The 18,699-nt window shown below is 38.2% G+C and overlaps 1 protein-coding gene across 2 annotated transcripts in view; it reads left to right on the forward strand.

Annotated features, from left to right (window-relative positions):
• Positions 1-2,094: 2,094 nt before the first annotated feature.
• Positions 2,095-18,699, forward strand: part of Flt3 (fms related receptor tyrosine kinase 3) — an 83,823-nt gene continuing 67,218 nt past the window's right edge. Inside the window, exon 1 of one of the 2 annotated variants that reach the window (XM_078016188.1) lies at positions 2,095-2,425. In XM_078016188.1, the coding sequence (XP_077872314.1) occupies positions 2,383-2,425 (43 nt within the window). In that variant the 5' untranslated portion in view covers positions 2,095-2,382. The remainder of the gene's footprint in view (positions 2,426-18,699) is intronic. The other variant, XM_078016187.1, reaches the window with a different exon arrangement.

The raw sequence follows: 18,699 nt of genomic DNA on the forward strand, positions 1-18,699 counted from the left end.
CAAAATATTTCCATCTATTGAGTTTACTCTTTGCAGAATTATTTTGCTCCACCAATCTCCAGGGAGAATACAGTGTTCATAGAAATTATTCTTAATTTCTCCTTTCTCACCACTTTTTTTCACAGAAGGGTTCTTCCTTGTGTCTAACATTCTTTGCAAAAGCAGCAGCAACTTTTATGATTCTGTATCCTGAATGGTGGTCCACCCAAGCTGAAGTTTTGAAACTTGTAACCATTGTTTCCTTTAAAACTTGTAGCAATGAAACTTTAAATAAAAGGCAGGGTGTTAGATCTTGGCAATCAGAAGGCTCATAAGTACACTTTTCTTCCCATGACCAGCCACCTCATTGCCTTATCTTCTCCTGTCCAACTTATTTCATGCTTCCTTCCTGCAGTTCTGTTTCTGACCCATGGTAGACTCTCTCTCTCTCTCTCTCTCTTTCTCTTTTTTTTTAAGACAGGGTCTTGGTGAGTTGCCGAGGCTAACCTCAAATTCCTCCTCCTTGCTATGGCCTCCTGAGTAGCTGAGACTACAGGTGTTTGGCACTATGCCCTGCTGAAGTGTGACATTTAAAAAGACTTTTTTGAATGGTAAAATACACATACATTAAGTTTACTTTTTTGTGTATGGTGCTAGGGATCACATCTAGGGCCTGGCGCATGCTAGGCAAGTGCTCTGCCACTGAGCCACATTGCCAGTCCCTACTTTATCCATTTTGAAGTATATAGTTCAGTACTATTAAGTACCTTCATATTGTACAATCAAGCTCAAAAATACTCTATAACTTGCAAAACTGAATTTCTGTTCCATTAAACATCTCCTGATTGCCCCCTCCCTCCGGTCCCAAGTAATCATTGTTCTACTTTCTGTCTCCATGAATTTGACTACTCACCTCATGTAATGGAATCATTCAGCATTTGTCCTTTTGTGACTGGCTTATTTCATTTAACCAAATGTCCTCAAGATTCAACCACATTGTGCCATGTATCAGAATCTCTCTCCTTTTTAAAGTTGAAAAAATTTATTCTATGTATATACCACACTTTCTTTATCCATTCATCCATCCATGGACCCTTGGGTTACTTCCACCTTTTGGCTACTGTGAATGATGCTGTGAACACAAGTGTACAAATATCTCTTCATGATCCTGTGACAAGAGGATTCTTTTTTGGTCTACATCCAGAAGTGGGTCATATAATTTTTAAATATTTTGAGAAATCATTACCGTTTTCCATAATGACTATATCAGGCAGACACTTTTTTTGGTGGAGGTGGTGGTAGGAAGAATGGAACTCAGGCTCTACACTGAGCTACATCCCCAGCCCCCATGGGTTACACATTTAAAATTTCTGTTATGCCCTAGAGGAAAAAAATTATTGTACTGTAGCCTCCATCTGAGGGAAAAAAATTGTATGGCTAAGAATAAACACCGTCAGTGTTCATGCTTTATTAGAAAATGATTAAAATGATCAAGAGCAAGGAATTCCTATAATTGGGACAGACTTTATAGACCATCTGACCCAGTCATATACAAGAAGTAAACTGGGATTCAGACAGCAAGCGGAGGACAAGGGGCTAGTTAAGGGGGAAAAACCCGAAATGGTGTTCAGAGATTTCCAATCTTCAACCTTAGGCAAAGAAAATAATTTTCAACACTAAATACTGTGTGACAAAGAACAAGAGCTATGGAGTGGGTTTCACAACCTTCTGCCTGTTGTATAGGTATTGTTTGTTATCCTCCCAGTTGTTCTGGTTGAAATTGAAACCGAGGTGCTCTTCTAGATCCCACTGCTGGAGGGGTCCTGGGCATCCTAGGAGATGGAGGGGGAGACAAAGGAAAGCAGTTCATAATTAAGAGCTACCAAGCATGGAATAAGACCCATAGAGCTGCCAGTGTGGGGCACGGATTCAGCACCCTTCTTGGGGTCTCAAAGATCCTCGCGCTCCACTAGGGAGGTCCCCACGTTCCGGAATCCGAACGAGAGGGCTCGGTCGGGGACTTCTGGGGACAGGAAAGCAGTCAGAGTCGCGGAGCCCGGGCAACTTCCCCGGCAGGACCGCGCCCTATCTCCCCCGCCGCAATCGGGGAGCCCCGGGCGGGCGCAGCTGAGCGCAGGCTGCGGACCGCGGCAGGCACGTGGGCTCGGCCGCAGCGCTGCGCCAGGCACCGGCTACCCGCTCGGCCCAACCTCGGCGCTCCCGCCTCAGCCCCTGCCTCTAGGGAGAGGGTTCCTCCCCCCTTCCACTTTGCACCAGTCCGAGGGAATTTGCGGTCGGTGACGCGCATCCTTAAGCGAGCCACCTGCAGCGCGGGGCGCGCCGCTCGGGGCGGCGTCGCAGGGTTGGGCTGGCGCGGCCTGGGGACCCCGGGCTCTGGAGGCCATGCCGGCGTTGGCGCGCCGCGGCGGCCGGCTGCCGCTGCTCGGTAAGGCCCTGCTCGCCTGCTCGCAGACCCCCGCAGTCCCTGGTGCGGCCCCTCGGCCCCCACCCTGCACTGGGGACCCGGGCGCGCGCCTCCTCCGGCCCCGCCGCCTCGCTCCTCCCCACGCTCGCTCCTTCCATCGCCTCCTGCGCCCCTCCTCTCTTTCGCGCCCTCCCGGCTCGCCCAGAACTTGCCCACGGCCCCAGCTTTTCCCACCCCTCGTCCTCCTCCCTCTTGCTAACGTCCCTCCTCGGGTCACTGCCGCGGTCCTGAGCGGGCCCGTACTCCACGGGCGGCCTCTCCAAGGCTCGGCGCCGGGTCCGGGGCCGCGGCGTCCGCCTGCTCGGCCCGCACGGTCTGGCGGTGGGCAGTCGGTGTGAGTCTGCGGCCGCGAGCTTTGCTCCAGGTGGCCCGGGACCACGGCTGAGTCCTGGATACTGTAGACGCCCAGGGGTGGGGGGTGACTTTAACTCTTCTTCTGAGGTTTTGATTTATGGGGTGAACTCTGATGGGAAAATTCGCCAGCATCCTCTCTCAAAGCGAGTCATCCCAAATAACGAACCCCACCCCCACCTAATTTCGGTTGGATCAACGACTAGTTACTTTGGAAATATTATGCAAACAGGATTTACATATTAAAATGCCAGCCGCCCCTTCTTCCTACATTTTCTTCCCCCAAGATTAAACCCTAATGGGATTTTCAAGGACTTTGAGTTCTTCCTCCCAAATAAGCTGCTGGGTAGCGTAGTTGTGATTGAAAATAAAAAATCTCTTTCCGATCCGGTTCACGTCGGTTTTCTGTTTGGAAAGATGAGAAGGTTGAATCGAATTTGGTTTGACGAGACAGAGTTTTGGTAGCCTGGGAGCTCTGTTCCCTGTCCTAGGTCTGCAACCTTGGGACCCGTGCTCACCACCCCAGCCTCTTACTACTGCTTCTCCTCCAGCTCCAAAATTGAAAGATTCCAACTTGAAGTCTCTGTGGTAAATAGAGAAAATATTAGCAGTATGGAAATGCAGTATATATTTCCAATAGTTTTATTCCCAAGTAATTAAGAATTATAGAGTAAGAAAATAAGGAGAAAAGTGGAAAAAAAAAACCCAAACTTTACATTTCTTAAACATTTATCTTTACTAGGTAAATGTTTGCATTTCATATGTGTAGCACAGTATGTTTTTCAGATTCTGCTAACACGAAAAGTTAACTTTCTGTTTTGTATGATATTAGTGCCTTTTCCAGTAGCATGAAAGACATTCTAAAGGTCTAAAAGGGACTGGGTTTGTAGCTCAGTGGTAGAGCACATGGAAGATCAATACTTGGAACATATTTAAGCCACATTGTTTTTTTATATTTAGGAAAGATCTTAGAAATTTCTGTATCTCTTTCTCTCCAGATTTTTATAAACGAAGTTTAACTGGCATGCAGTAAATATGCACAAATCTTGAGTACAAATCCATTAATTTTCCTATATAAATATACTCACATAACCACTATGGGGTCAAGATATGGAGCAGCTCTAGCTCCACCCTTTCTCAATTCCTATTCTCAAAGGTAGCCACCATTTGACTTGTAATACCAGATACTAATTTGCCTGTCTTTGAAGTTGATATAAACGAAGCCATTGTTATGCCCCCCTTTATGTTGTAAGCACTGCCTTTCATGAATGCCTATAAAGTCTTGTGGCATTGGGAGAATGGGCCTTATCTGCATATGCACTGACACTAGGAAGAGAGGAGCATTTCAGTATTTCAATAGCTCTGATACTATCTCTTTCATTAGTATCAGAAAATTCATATTCAAAGCCTTGGATTACAAGCTATATAGTAGTCATCCTTTGCTTTTCTTGCTTGTTTTAGCTTCTGGCCCAGGGAGCAATGAATCAGGAGAAGGTGGAGGGAAAGGATACTGGGCACAGATTGGTTTGGATTGGATGGGAGACTGGACCTGGTGACTTGTTGTTAAAGTCCCCTCTAACTCTACAAGTCTAGCTCTGATTCTGGCCATCTAGGTTTGGATTTTGATTCGCTATTCACTTGTCTTGGGTACTTTGTATCTATCTACAGTCAATTGTCCTCTTACATTTAACTGGGAAGTACTTGCCATCCACTAAAGAATGAGCTACTTTTTATAAATAAAAAAGCACTCTCAGTAACAGTAATCTGCTAAGATTTTTTTTGTTGTTGTTTAATTTGTTGTTGAATCACCTACTTAAATGAAAAATAATCGGGTGATCAGATATGAAATATGGAAGTCCAGGGTAGACTTCAGATCAGGAAAATAAAGAGAAAGCATGCATTAGGGAAAGAATCATTTTTACTTAACAAACTTTGTTGAATACCTATTTCTCTGCTAGGTATAAAGGGTACAAAGATGAAAGAGATGGAGGTAGGGGAACTTTGGTATAAATAACCAGTTTATTCTGCTTAGCAAATGCATGGTATTTGTGTTTCCCCAGGAAAAGTGTTTTAGCAAGAATCTTTCTTTTAGTTAGTTAAACCTTTCAAAAGTTATTTTTGTATGTTTTGGAGTGGGTGAAGGAGGAGGTAAAGTAATTCCAACAGTTACTTTGATCACCAAATATCTATAGATTAAAAATAGCATGCTTCAATGAAGAAAGTTTCAGCCAAGTCAGAATAGGAATTCTAGGCATTTTACCTCCTAAAACTATTTACATATGGCTAGATTGTATTGATTTCTTGCCTCTGGGAAAGAAAATGCTCTTTTATTTAAAGAAAAAAAGGATTGTTCCAGAGTTATGTATGGTCACCTTTTGCTTTTTTTTTTTTTTTTTTTTAGTTGGGGATGTTGTTATGTTGCTCAGTTGGCCCCCAAATTCAACCTCCTGAGTAGCTGGGACTATGGTACATACCACAACACCCAGCAAGAAACAGTTTTCTAAGCATTTTCTATGATTCTTGGAACAAATTTGGTGACTACATTTTATTCTGGGAGAGCTTTCCTGCTCCCTGGAGAAGCCCGCAGGATGGATACACTTTTGTAGTGTCTGCAGTTCTGTGTTCTCTCTCCTGTTTTCATTCTCTAATGAAACTCAGAAAGAAATGTGTCAAGAGCTTCTATCACGAAATGTTCAAGATTGCCATCTTGCTGACTCCCCAAGTACCCACCAGACATCAATCACCCTAACCTTTGGGTAAAGATTTCGATTTGACAAAGAAGGGAAAAAAAAAAAAAAAGCAAATGATCTCAAGAGTATTGCATTTTTTACCATTTTTTTTTCTTGATTTCTGGAAGGGACCTTACAGATAATAGGAGTAAGAATTCAAAGAAGGAAGACTAGAAATCAGCTCAGCTTTCTTTACAGCTTGATCTTGCTACTCTGCTGTGTCCTCTGTTCATTCTGTAAGAGCATACCCTTGTGACTCTCATGGTAGGCAGTTGGTCTGAGCGATTTTTATCAGATGAATTTATGACCTTAAGTTTTCCCAAAACTTCCAAAAAAAAAATAAAAAAAGTTTGGCCACCTCTCAGGTAGCCATAGTTATATGGTAGAAAGTTTCTATGTCTTTTGGGGGCTCCATGAACTTAAACCTAAGTGTTTTACTTTTTTTTTTTAATTGTAGATAGGCACACTACCTTTATTTATTTATTCATTATTTTTATATGGTGCTGAAATCAAACCCAGTGCCTCACTGGAGTGCTAGGCAAGCGCTCTACCACTGAGCCACAATCGCAGCTCCAGTGATTTACTTTTGATCCGTGCTTTCCATAGTTGTATCCTCAGAGGTCCTGAAGTGAGGAAAACTTTAGTAGAAGTCACCAATGGTCGTTAATTTGACTCATGCAATATTGTTCTTTGGGTACCAACAGATGTGAAGGAAATATAAAAATAATATAAAGGACACAACCACTGTTCTTTTGTGGCTAGAGGAATTGCATAAGATCCTAAAAGAGGAACTCTTGGTATTTTTCAGGTTAAACAGTAAGAATTTTTTTTTTTTTTTGCTGCTGTCATTATAGAGTCAATTGATAGCCAAGAATTCTCTGTAGAATGATTTACAGTCTACATCTAGAGCAAGACATTGCCATTATTTCTTTCAAATGCTGTATTTTGGTGGTAAGATATTCACCAAATTTAGTTTTTATAAAGTTTAATATTTGGGATACGACTTTCCCAATGTTAAATATTCCGTTCTTGGAGGCAATGCATATATTAGGACTAACAACACAGTTAGGAAACGTGTTTTTTACTGTGGCTGGCAGTTTTTCTGTTCTGAAGTTCCTCATTTGCAAAAAGGAGATATCTTACTTCTTCATCAGGTAATAACCAGAGCATGGCAACATTCCTTGTTAAGACAGGTGCTTTGCAGAAAGAAATATGTGAAGTCTAAAAAAATCATTAGGATGCAGTTAATCAGCAGGATTTGATTTCCCTCCCTCCTTCTTTTCCTCTGCAGTCCTTCCCTGGAGGCTTTTGAACACTCTGCATGCCCAGGACTTGGCTGAGGGTGTAGCAGGCTGAGGATGTAGCTCAGTGGTAGGACACTTGCTTAGGACATGAGGCCCTGGGTTCAATTCCCCAGAACTGCAAAACAGAACAAACAAAAAAAACCCCACAAATTGGTTCCTGCCCTCAGCTCACAGTCTAATAATGGAGGTGCCAGTGGGAAAAGGTCAGATGCACAGAAGGAAAATCATGGTGCAATCTGGAAATATGCACAGAGACTTAGCCTCTAATCCAGAGAGAAAAGAAGGCAAAGCTCACAAGAGGATGATGCCAGGGTCATAGTTGGAAAGAACAGTGAGAGCTGATGGGAAAATCGGGGGTAAGGACATTCCCTGCAAAAAAGATAGCAAAGAACAAGGTTCAGCGGTAACAGACATGGAGTAGATGGAAAATTTTTACACTATTCTGGGTTGCTGGGACACAATGTATAGTCTCCAGGATTACACTTATTATCATTTGTGAAGCTGTAATAGAAAATTGTTTAAAAACTGCAGTGGACTGGGGTTGTGGCTCAGTGGTAGAGTGCTTGCCTAGCATGTGTGAAACACTGGGTTCAATCCTCAGCACCACATAAAAACAAGTAAATAACAAAAAGGTATTGTGTCCATCACAACTAAAACAAACAAACAAAACAAAACAAAAACAAAAACTGTGCAGTAGACAGCTTTTGAAAAAAATCAGGGTTGTCTGAACATCCTGTGTTATTTGTAAAGAAAGTTTTGGTAATATGGTAAAAGGTTTGGACTTTATCATGTAGGCCAAGAGCCCCTGGAAGGATTCCAGGGGTCCCTGGGTTGTGTGTGTGTGTGCATGCCCTTACTCGCCCATGTATGCATATGCACATGGGTGTTATTTTTAGTTACTTTTGGAGAGAGGATTAATTGTTTTCATCAGATTTTCAAAGGTATCTGTGACTCAAAAAGGGTAAGAACCATTGCTGTCAGTTGTGGAGGGTTTTAAATAAAGCAGTTGTGTTTTAGAAAGGCAATTCTGTTGTCTGTGAAGGATGGTTACTGGGTCAGCCAGCCTATGTCGGGCAGGGAGATTGACCAGCAAGAGGTTGGCAGTAATCCAGGCCAGGGAGGACCACAAAGGCTTTAGTTAGATGAAAGGTAATAGAGATGGGGAGCTGAGGATAGATTTGAGAATAATTAAGAAGTCAAAGTATTGGCCTTGGCAGTTGCTTGGGTGAGGGAAGTGAAGTTGGGGAGGAGTCAATATGGCTTCTGGAGCTGGGCTTGGTGGTGGGCACCTGTAGTCCCAGCTACTTGGGAGGCTGAAGCAGGAGATCTGTGGAGCCTGGGAGTTTGAGGATAGGCTGGGCAACATAGTGAGACCCTGTTGGAAAAAAGAGAGAGGGAGAGAGGGAGGGAAGGAGAAGGAGGGAGGGAAAGGAGGTGTGTGTGTGTGTGTGTGTGTGTGTGTGTGTGTGTGTACGTGTGGGGGGTGGGAGCATGAAGGAGAACAAAGAAGTCTTGTGAGTGTCTGGTTCCCATGACAGTGGATGTGTTGATAATAACTCAGGGAGAAGGGTAGAGGTGGGAATGGGCTTAAGGAGGAAAAGGTGAATTCAATTTGAGTTTAAGGTTCCTGGGAGGCTACCCAGATATGTAGCTTTTCACACAGAGGTACAAGAAGATGGTGAGAACTTACAGAGGAAGAACATAGTGGATGACTAGGGCGGATGGGACCTTTGTCTCTCATTTTCCAGAAGAGGAAAATGGGATGCAAAGAGGTTAAATAACTTGCTCAAATTTGAAATTATCAAAGCTAAACTTTTAGAGGAGGTACTTGGAACTCAGAACTCATATCTCCAACTCTTACATGATTCTCTTTGCCTCACAAGAAGACTTGACTTGAAAATGAAGTGTTTTCACGTTCTCCTGTTTTGTAACATCTAAGTATGTAACTCTTTCAGTGGAAAGTAGATTTTACTTTAACCTGAAATTTTATGTTAATGCCAACCACCCCCCCCACCCTTGCCAGTCCTTTCCCTTTAACTACACCAGTTTAGGAACTTTTTTACAATTCCAGTCACCCTTATTGCTCCAAATGGATTTGAAACTAGAATCTGGGAATTTCCACTAGGGTTTTGAAATGGATTCTTGGAAAGAACCTTAATATTGATGGTGGCAAATTTTCTCCTTTGGCCCTTTTAAAAATAAGATGTGTTGAAGTATGGTTTTCATATAGTAAATTTTGCCTTTTAAAATTTTATTATTTTTTATTTTTATTTGTGGTACTGGGTATTGAAATCATGGTGCTCTACTATTGAGCTACATCCAACACTTTTTATTTTTTATTTTAAGATAGAGTCTTGCTAAGTTTCCCAGGCAGGCCTCGAACTTGTGATCCTCCTCCCCTCAAGTCTATTGAATAGCTGGGATTACAAGAATGTGCCTCCAGGCCCAGTTAAATTTTGCCTTTTTAAGTGTACAATTCTATGAGTTTACTTAAACTATTTGGTCCTGTAATGGTCACCATTATCAAGATATAGAACATTTCCATTCTCCCCAAAAGTTCTCTTATGCTACTTTGTAGTTAACCCTAACTTCCCATCCTCAAACCCTGCCAACCAGTAGTCTCTCTTCTGTTGCTATCATTTCTGCTTTTTCCAAATGGCATCCCAGTGGCTGAGGCAAGAAGATTGGAAGGTCAAAGCCAGCCTCAGCAATTTAGCAGGGGCCTAAGCAACTTAATGATATCAAAATAAAATAATAAAATAAAATAGGGCTAGGGATATGGTTCAGTGATTAAGCGTTCCTGGGTTTAATCCTCACAATCCTCAGCACCAAAAAGAAAAAAGTAATATAATTGGATTTTTTTTTTTTTAACATGGGATCTCACTATATTGCCTAGGCTGGTCTTGAATTCCTGGGCTCTAGTGATCCTCCCACCTCAATCCCCCAAATAGGTGGGATTTTAGGCACCTTGCCCAGCTATATGAGTGGAATTGTATAATATGTAGCCTTTTGATTCTGTTTCTTTCACGTAGCATAATTTTTGATATTTATCCATATTGTGACATATTGGTAGTTTTTCCATTCTATTAATGGGTCATATTCTAATGTATGGATGTTCAGTGGTTCATTTATCTATTAAGCAGTTGACTGGTTATTTATTTGTTCCCAGTTTCTGTCAATTATGAGTAGAACAACTATAAGCATTTGAATACAGGGTTTTGTTTTGTTTTGGTTTGTGTTTGTTTTGTGGTGCAGGGATTGAACCCAGGGCCTTGTGCATGTGAGATAAGCACTCTACCAACTGAATTATGTCCCCAGCCCTGAATACAAGTTTTTGTGTGAGCTTAGGTTTTGATTTCTCTTGGGGCAATAACTAAGAGTGGTTTTTATGCTGGATTGTATGCTAAGCAAATGTTTAACTTTATCAGAAGCTGCCAAACTGACTTTAAAAGTGTTTGTGCCATTTTCATTTGCCCCAAGAATGTATGAGAGTTGCAGTTGCTCAACATCATTGTGGGCATGTAGTATTTAGTTTTCTGTTTTTGTTTTTACCTATTCTAATAAGGTGTAACAATATGTCATTGTGGTTTTGATATTTATTTCCAAGTGACTAATGATGTTAAGCAACTTGCTTGTTATTCTATATTTTACTTGGTGAAGTAACTTCTAAAATATCCCCCCCCCTTTTTTTCTTTGGTACCAGGGGTTGAACACAGAGGTGCTTTACCACTGAACTACATTCCCAGCCCATTTTATTTTTAATTTTGAGACAGCATCTTGATAAGTAATTGAGAGCTTCACTGAGTTGCATAGGCTGGCCTTGAATTTACAATCCTCCTGCCTCAGCTTCCTTAGTCGCTGGAATTACAGGCATGCACCACCATGCCTGGCACTGCCCATTTTAAACACACACACACACATATTTTTAATAGTTGTAGATGGACACAATACCTTTATTTTATTTTTTAATGTGGTGCTGGGGATTGAACCCAGTGCCTCAAGCATGCTAGGCAAGCGCTCTACCACTGAGCTAGAACCCCTGCTCTGGCATTGCCCATCCTTATTGGGTTGTTTATCTCCTTACCGTTGGGTTTTAAGAATTATTTGTGTGCTATGGATACAAATTCTGTATCAGACATGTTTTCTGAAATATCTTCTTTGGTCTGTGGCTTGTCTTCATTTCTTAACAACATCTTGAAGAACAGAGGTTATTACTTTATCAAGTCCACCAGTGAAGAAAAATTAGCCTTAGACTAAATGTACTCTGTTCAGACATTACCAAGCTTCAAAATTGGACCCGAAGGGAACAAAATATTCACAAAAAATTTAACTGCATACCAGAAAAGTTAAAAAAAATTAGCATAATGCCAAAACATTGAACACTAGGGAAAATTCACAATGTCTAGCATCCAATTTAAAATTACTAGACAAAGAAGGAGAAAATTTCAACCCATAATAAGGGAGTAAAACCAATCATTCAAAACAGACTCAGGAATGATATAGAATGTGTAATTAGCAAAAAAGAGTGTTAAATTAGTTCTATAGCTATCTTTCATTTATTTCTGAAGATTGATGAAAGACAAAGACTATATCTGTTAAGTGGAGACATACTAAATATAAAAAAAATTACCCCAAATGAATTTTTAGAGATGAAAACTACAATTACACTGGACATGATTAGTAGCAGATAAAGTATTGAAGAAGGAAAAATTAGGGAACTCAAAAGCATAGCATAAGAAACTATTCAGAATGAACAAAGAATCATGGACCTGCAGGAGAACTTCAGGTGGTCAAATGTAATTAGAATTGTGAAGGAGAGTAAAGAAAAAGAGGACAGAAGAAATGTTTGGAGGAAAAATTTCCAAGTCTAATAAAACTGATAAACCCACAGCTCCAAGAAGTCCAATGAAACCCAGGTACATGACTTATGAAAAAACTACTAAAGGTCCATTATAATCAAATTGTTTCAAGTGATAAAGAGAAATTCTTAAAACCATCCAGAGAAAAAAGATCATCCACTCAGCAGCTTCTTGTCATAAACAATGTGAGCCAAAAGACAATGAAGCAACATCTTTAAAGAACTAAGGGGAAAATAATGTGAGTGTAGAATTCTTTATCTAGGAATATATCTTTCAAAAATGAAGAAGAGGGCTGGGGTTGTAGCTCAGTAGTAGAGCACTCATCTCCCATGTGTGAGGCCCTGGGTTCGATCCTCAGCACCACATAAAAATAAATAAATAAAATAAAGATATTATGTCCATCTACAACTAAAATAATATTTTTAAAAATGAAGAAGAAACAAGTACTTTTTCAGATGTACAAATATTGAAAGACACAATTATTATCAGACCTGCATAATAGGAAATGTTAATTGCAGACCTTCAGATAGTAGGAAAATAATACAAGATGAAAACCTAGATCTACACAAAGGAATGAAAAGCAATGGAAATAGTAACTGTATGAGTAAATATAGACTTTATTTATTTATTTATTTTATTTTTTATTTTTTTATTTTTTATTTTTATTTTTTTAAAGAGAGAGTGACAGAGGAGAGAGAGAGAGAGAGAGAGAGAGAGAGTTTTTAATATTTATTTTTTAGTTCTCGGCGGACACAACATCTTTGTTGGTATGCGGTGCTGAGGATCGAACCCGGGTCGCATGCATGGCAGGCGAGCGCGCTACCGCTTGAGCCACATCCCCAGCCCTAAATATAGACTTTAAAAACTCCTTTAAAGGATTATTGACTGTTTAAAACAAAAATAATAATAGTGTCTTGTGGATGTTTGTAACTTGTGGAGGTTCAATACATAACAACAATGCCATAAAACTGTAAGGGGTTAAATGGAAATATGTATTGATGTTATGCATGAAAAGGTGTAATATCATTTAAAAGTAGACCTTTAAGGTAGGCATGGATGCTGCAGACCTTAAAACAACTATTAAAATAATAACATAAAAATAAAGGCATTGTGTTGTGTCCATCTACACCTAAATAATAAATTAAAAATAAAATAATAGCAACAAAAAAATCACAGGTACTAACTCAAGAAGGGAAATAAAGTAGAATTATGAAAAATTCATTTATTCCCAAAAGAGACAGGAAAAGATGAAAAAGGAATTCTGAACAGATGGAACAAATAGAAAACAGAGAATAACAGATTTAAATTTAATCATGTCAGTAATCTGATTACATTTGAATAACCTAAATATCACAGCTAAAAGGCAGAAATTGTTCAGATTTGGTTAAAAAAAAAAAGAGCAAAACCAAACTATATGCTACATGAATGAAATCAATCCAAAATAGATTAAAAGTAAAAGGACAGGAAAAAATTCTTTTAACACTTATTGAAAGAGTGAGTGGGGCTATAATTGTATCAAAGTATATTTTGGCCGGGTGTGGTGGCACGTGCCTGTGATCACACTGCTTTGGGAGGCTGAGACAGGATCAAAGTCAGCCTCAGTAACAGCAAGGTTCTAAGAAACTCAGTGAGACCCTGTCTCCAAATAAAAAAAAAAAAAAAAAATAGGTCTGGGGATGTGGCTCAGTGGTTGAGGGCACCTGAGTTCAATCCCTAGTACCCACCCCTCCAAAAAAGTATTTTTCAGAGCAAAGACAATCATTTTACAATGCTGAAAGACCTGATCCATCAAATTAACATGAGAATTCTAAACATTAATGCATCTGATAACAAAGCTGGAACAAAATCTAATTGAACTGTGAAGGAGAAAAGGACAAATTCCAATTATATTCAAAGAATTCTGCACTCCTCCTTCAATAATTAATTAATAGAACAAGGAAAAAGAGACCAGTAAGATATAGAAGGCTTGAATAACACTATCAACCAACTTGATATAATCACATTTATAGAACATTTTATTCAACAACAGTTGAAAGCATAGTTTTTAAAATTTTTTTTTTATTTTTATTTTTTTAGTTGTTGATGGACCTTTGTTTTATTTATTTATATGAGGTGCTGAGAATTGAACCCAGTGTTTTACACATGCTGGGCAAGCACTCTGCCACTGAGCCACAACCCCAATACTGAATGTATGTTTTTTTTTAAGTGTACATAATATGCATACCAAGATAGAACACGTTCAAAACTATAAAACAAGTTTCAACAAATTCTTAAAGATTCAAGACATACAAAGTATATCTTCTGGAAACAATGTTATTAAATTAGAAATTTAAAATAGATAATCTGGAATTATAATAAAATGGTCCCCAAATATTGGGAAACCAAATAACATACTTCTAAAAAAATCTATGGGTCATAGGCTGGGGTTGTGGCTCAGCAGTAGAGTGCTTGCCTAGCACATGTGAGGCACTGGGTTTGATCCTCAGCATCACATAAAAATAAATAAATAAAGGTATTGTGTCTACTTACAACTAAAAAATTTTGAAAAATCTATGGATCATAAAAGAGATCAAAAAATAAATTAAAATGTATTTTGCAGCGAATCAAAATGAAAATACTGTATATCAGAATTTGTGGGAGGCCTCTAAAGCAGTACTTAAACAGAAATTTATATTATATTATTATTAAATAGTTAATTATTAAATTATTATTAGTTAAAGCACTGAACTATAATGCTATATTGCTATGTATTATATTAGCAAGGAATGAGGATCTCAAATAAATAACATCAAATTCAACCATGAGACACAAAAGGAAAATAACAAATTATCCCATAAAAGCAAAAGTAATAAAATAATCATAATCAGAGTGAAAATCAATGAAAAGGAAAAAAAATAGAGAAAATCAATGCAAACAAGAACAATAAAAGGTCAATTAAATTGATAAACGTCTAACTAAAGCAACCAGGAAAAAAAGAGCAAAGACACAAATTGCATATATCCAGAATGAGAGAAGCAACACACTATAGAATCTATAGATAGAAAAAGTAATATGAGGGACTAGACAATAATATGAGAGGCTCAGTGGTAGAGCCCTTACCTAACATACAGGCAGCCCTGGGTTTAATCCCCAGCAATGAAAAACCAAAACAAAACAAAAACTTTATGCCCTTTCTTTGACAACTTTGATTTGATGGGGAAAAATTCCTTGCAAGACACACCACCAAAGCTCGTTCAAGAAAAATGGATTACTTAAATATTGTTATAATTAACTAATTGAATTTGTAGTTTAAAATTTTCCTGCAGTGAAAATTACTGGAGCAATTGCTGTCCTTGGAGAATCCACTAAACATATGGGAAAGTAAAACTCCTTTGACATTCTTACAGAAAATTGAATAGAGGTTAATATTCCTTAACTCATTCCATGGTGCCAGCATTACTTTGATACTAAAGTTAAAGATATTAAAGAAAGAACACAGATCAATATCTGTCATGAACTCAATACAGAAATTCTTAGTAATATTTAATAAATTGAGTTCAACAATATAAAAAAGATGGTACATCAGGTTCAACTAGTATTTATCCTAGGAATGCAAGGTTGGTTAACATTTGAAAATCAATCAATGTATTTTATCATATTCACAGACTAAAAAAGAAAGAAAGAAAGAAAAAACCACTAAGAAACAACAGAGCAGAACCAAATCTATATCATCATCTCAGCAGATACAGAAGAAATACTAGGAACAGAAGCAATCCTCTTCAAACTAATTAAGGGTGTTTATGAAAATAGCTAATGATCATCCTTACTGCTAAAATGAATAAATATTTTTCCCTAAGGTCAGCAACAAACATGCCCACACTATGTTCATTCAACATTGTACTGAAGATTCTAGCCAGTGTAAAAAGGCAAGGAAAATAAATGGGAAGCATCCACATTGGAAAGGAAGAAGTAAAACTGTCTGTATTTACAGATGACAAGATCATCTATGCAGAAAGTTCTATGGAACCTACAAAAAAGTGACTGCAACTAACTAGTGAGTTCTGTAAGTTTGCAGGATGTAAGATCAGTGTGGAAAAATCAATTGTCTTTTTTATATGCTAGCAACCAACAAGCAGAAATTTAGGTGGAAAATACCAAAATAACATCCAAAAATATGAAACAGAGATGAAAGTGGGTGAGATCCACATACTGAAAACTACCCAACATTGCTAAGAGAAATTTAGGAAGACCTACGTAAAAGGAGAGATGTACTCTGCCCTATTTATGTATTGCAAGATTTGATGTTGTTAAAATATCAATTTGCCCAAATAATTTTAGACATTCAGTGAAAACCCTGTCAAAATCCCTGTTGATCTTTTTGTAGAAATTGACATGCTGATTCTAAAATTCACATGGAAATATAAAAGACCTAGAATATCCAACACTACTTTGAAAAGAACACAGATAAAGAATTTATAGCATTTAATTTCAAGTTTTTTTTAAAAAAATAAATGAACATTAATGAAAACAATGTGGAATTAGCATCCAGATAAATAGATTATTAGAACAGTATAGTGATTCCAGAAACAGACCAGAAATATACAATCAGTATTTTTTACAAAGATACAAATATAATTCAGTGGAACAGCCATAGTATTTCAACACACATAAATGGTGCTGGAACAATTGGATATTCGTATCTAAATATATTCATATGTAAAACAAATTGATCCATATGTCACACTGGATAAAAAGTTAACTCAAAATGGATCATAGACTTAAATGTAAAACTAAAATGTAAATGTAAGAAAACAATTTAAAACCTAAAACTATATAATTTGTAGAAGAAAACACTTCTGATTTCAGATTGACAGATTTTTTTAGCTACAAAACCAAAAGCATGTTTTATAAAAGAAAAATGGATAGATCTTTAAAATTAATAATTTCTGTTCTTCAAAAAACAAGCCACAGGGGGCTGAGGTTGTAGCTCAGTGGTAGAGTGCTTGTCTCGCATGTGGAAGGCACACTGTGTTCAATCCCCAGCACCACATAAAAAATTAAAAAAAAAAATTTAAATATGAACAAGTCACAGACTAGCAGAAAATATTCTCCAATTACATATCTAGTAAAGGCTTATGTTCAGAATATTTTAAGGAAAAAATTCCTGGACTGAAGGTGTAATTCAGTGGTTGAATATTTGCTTAGCATGTGCAAGATTCTGGGTTCCATCCCCAGCACCTCAGGGTGTGTGTGTGTGTAGGGGGGCTATCAAAACTCAATCATAGAGAGTACAAAGTTCAGTTGGACTGGAGGAATACACTCTGGAGATTTATTGTATAGCATGGTGACTATAGTTAATAATAATGTATAAAATAAAATGTCAGCATTTGATTTGATGATGTATTTTCTCTTTTCTGAGCCATTGTGGGTATTCCTAATTTTTTTAGTTTCATAGATAGGTGAAAAAATAAATAAAAATAAATACATGTCAAAATGTTCATATTAAAAAACACATTAGAGCCTAAATAAAAAACACGTGGTGACCTATGCCTGTAATCTCAGCGCCCCTTTAGACTGAGGCAGGAGGATCGCGAGTTCAGAGCCAGTCTCAGCAAAAGCAAGGCTCTAAGCAAATCAGTGAGACCCTATCTCTAAATAAAATACAAAATAGGGCTAGGGATGTGGCTTGGTGGTTGGCTGCCCTTGAGTTTAATCCCTGGTACCCCAAACAAAACAAAACAAACAAAAACACAAACACATTAGCTGGACATGGTGGTGTACTCCTGTAGTCCCAGCTATAAGGACATTGAGGCAGGAGAGAATCACTTGGGTTCAGGAGTTTGATGCCAGCCTGGGCAACATAGCAAGAGCCAAACACACACACTCCTCTACCTCCTTGGTACTGGAGATTGAATCCAGGAGCACTCTACCACTGAGTTAATCCCCAGGTCTTTTTCTAAATTATCCTGTCTCAGTTTTCCCAAGTTGTAGAGTTCTTCACCACGTCTGCCTCACATGAGCCAATCTCTTAAACAAAAACAAAAAACACACATTGTATTTTGAAAATTTCTAAGAAAGTGGATTTTAAATGTTCTTTACCCATAGAAAAATAAGTATGTAAAGTGATGGATGCGTTAACCTGTTTGATTTAAATCAATCCACAGTACATCACTATGTCAAAACATCATTGTCCTCCATGAATATATATAATTTTTGTCAATTTAAAAAACCTAGATTAAAAACAAAATAACCACATTAAAAAAGATTTGATTTGGGCAAAAATGGGAATAGACACACCACCAAAGAAGTTAAGGTATGTCACAGAAGCAACTGAAAAAATGCTTAAAATTATTAGCCAGTAGGATAATGCAAATTGAAACCGCAGTGAGGCAGCACAGCTATTAGAATGGCTTATATTAAAGTCTCATACACAAAATATTGGTGAGGATGTGACACAACTGGAATTCCCATATGCTACTAGTGGGAATATAGAAGGATATAATCTCTTTGAAAACAATTTGGCACTTTCTTTAAAAGTTCCGCATATACCTATCATATGACCTAGACATATCAACTCCTTGATATTTACCTAAGAGGATTGAAAGAATATATTTCATACCAACACTTTTACACCAATGTTCACTGCAACTTTCATTGTAAGAGCAAAAATGGGGGAAATAGCCCAATTGTTTGTTAATAGGTGAGTAGATTAAAATATTGTACAATATCTACATAATGGATTTCTACTCAGCCATCAATTTTGGACAAATTCCTTCACAGAGTGAAGGAAGCAAAATCCCTCTCCCCGTGAAGAAAAAAAAATTACTGTGTGATTTCATTTGTATGAACTTCTAGAAATTCAAATTAATATATAATGACTGAAAACAAATTAGAGGTTGCTTGGGCTTGGGGGAGGGTAGGATTACAAAGGGTCATGTGTGAACTCTGGGGGGGGGTGAAAATCATCTTGAATGTGGTGATGGTTTTATATACACATGCTTATCCAATTGTAT

The sequence above is a fragment of the Ictidomys tridecemlineatus genome, chromosome 6, assembly GCF_052094955.1.
Source record: "Ictidomys tridecemlineatus isolate mIctTri1 chromosome 6, mIctTri1.hap1, whole genome shotgun sequence".
Lineage (NCBI taxonomy): Eukaryota > Metazoa > Chordata > Mammalia > Rodentia > Sciuridae > Ictidomys > Ictidomys tridecemlineatus.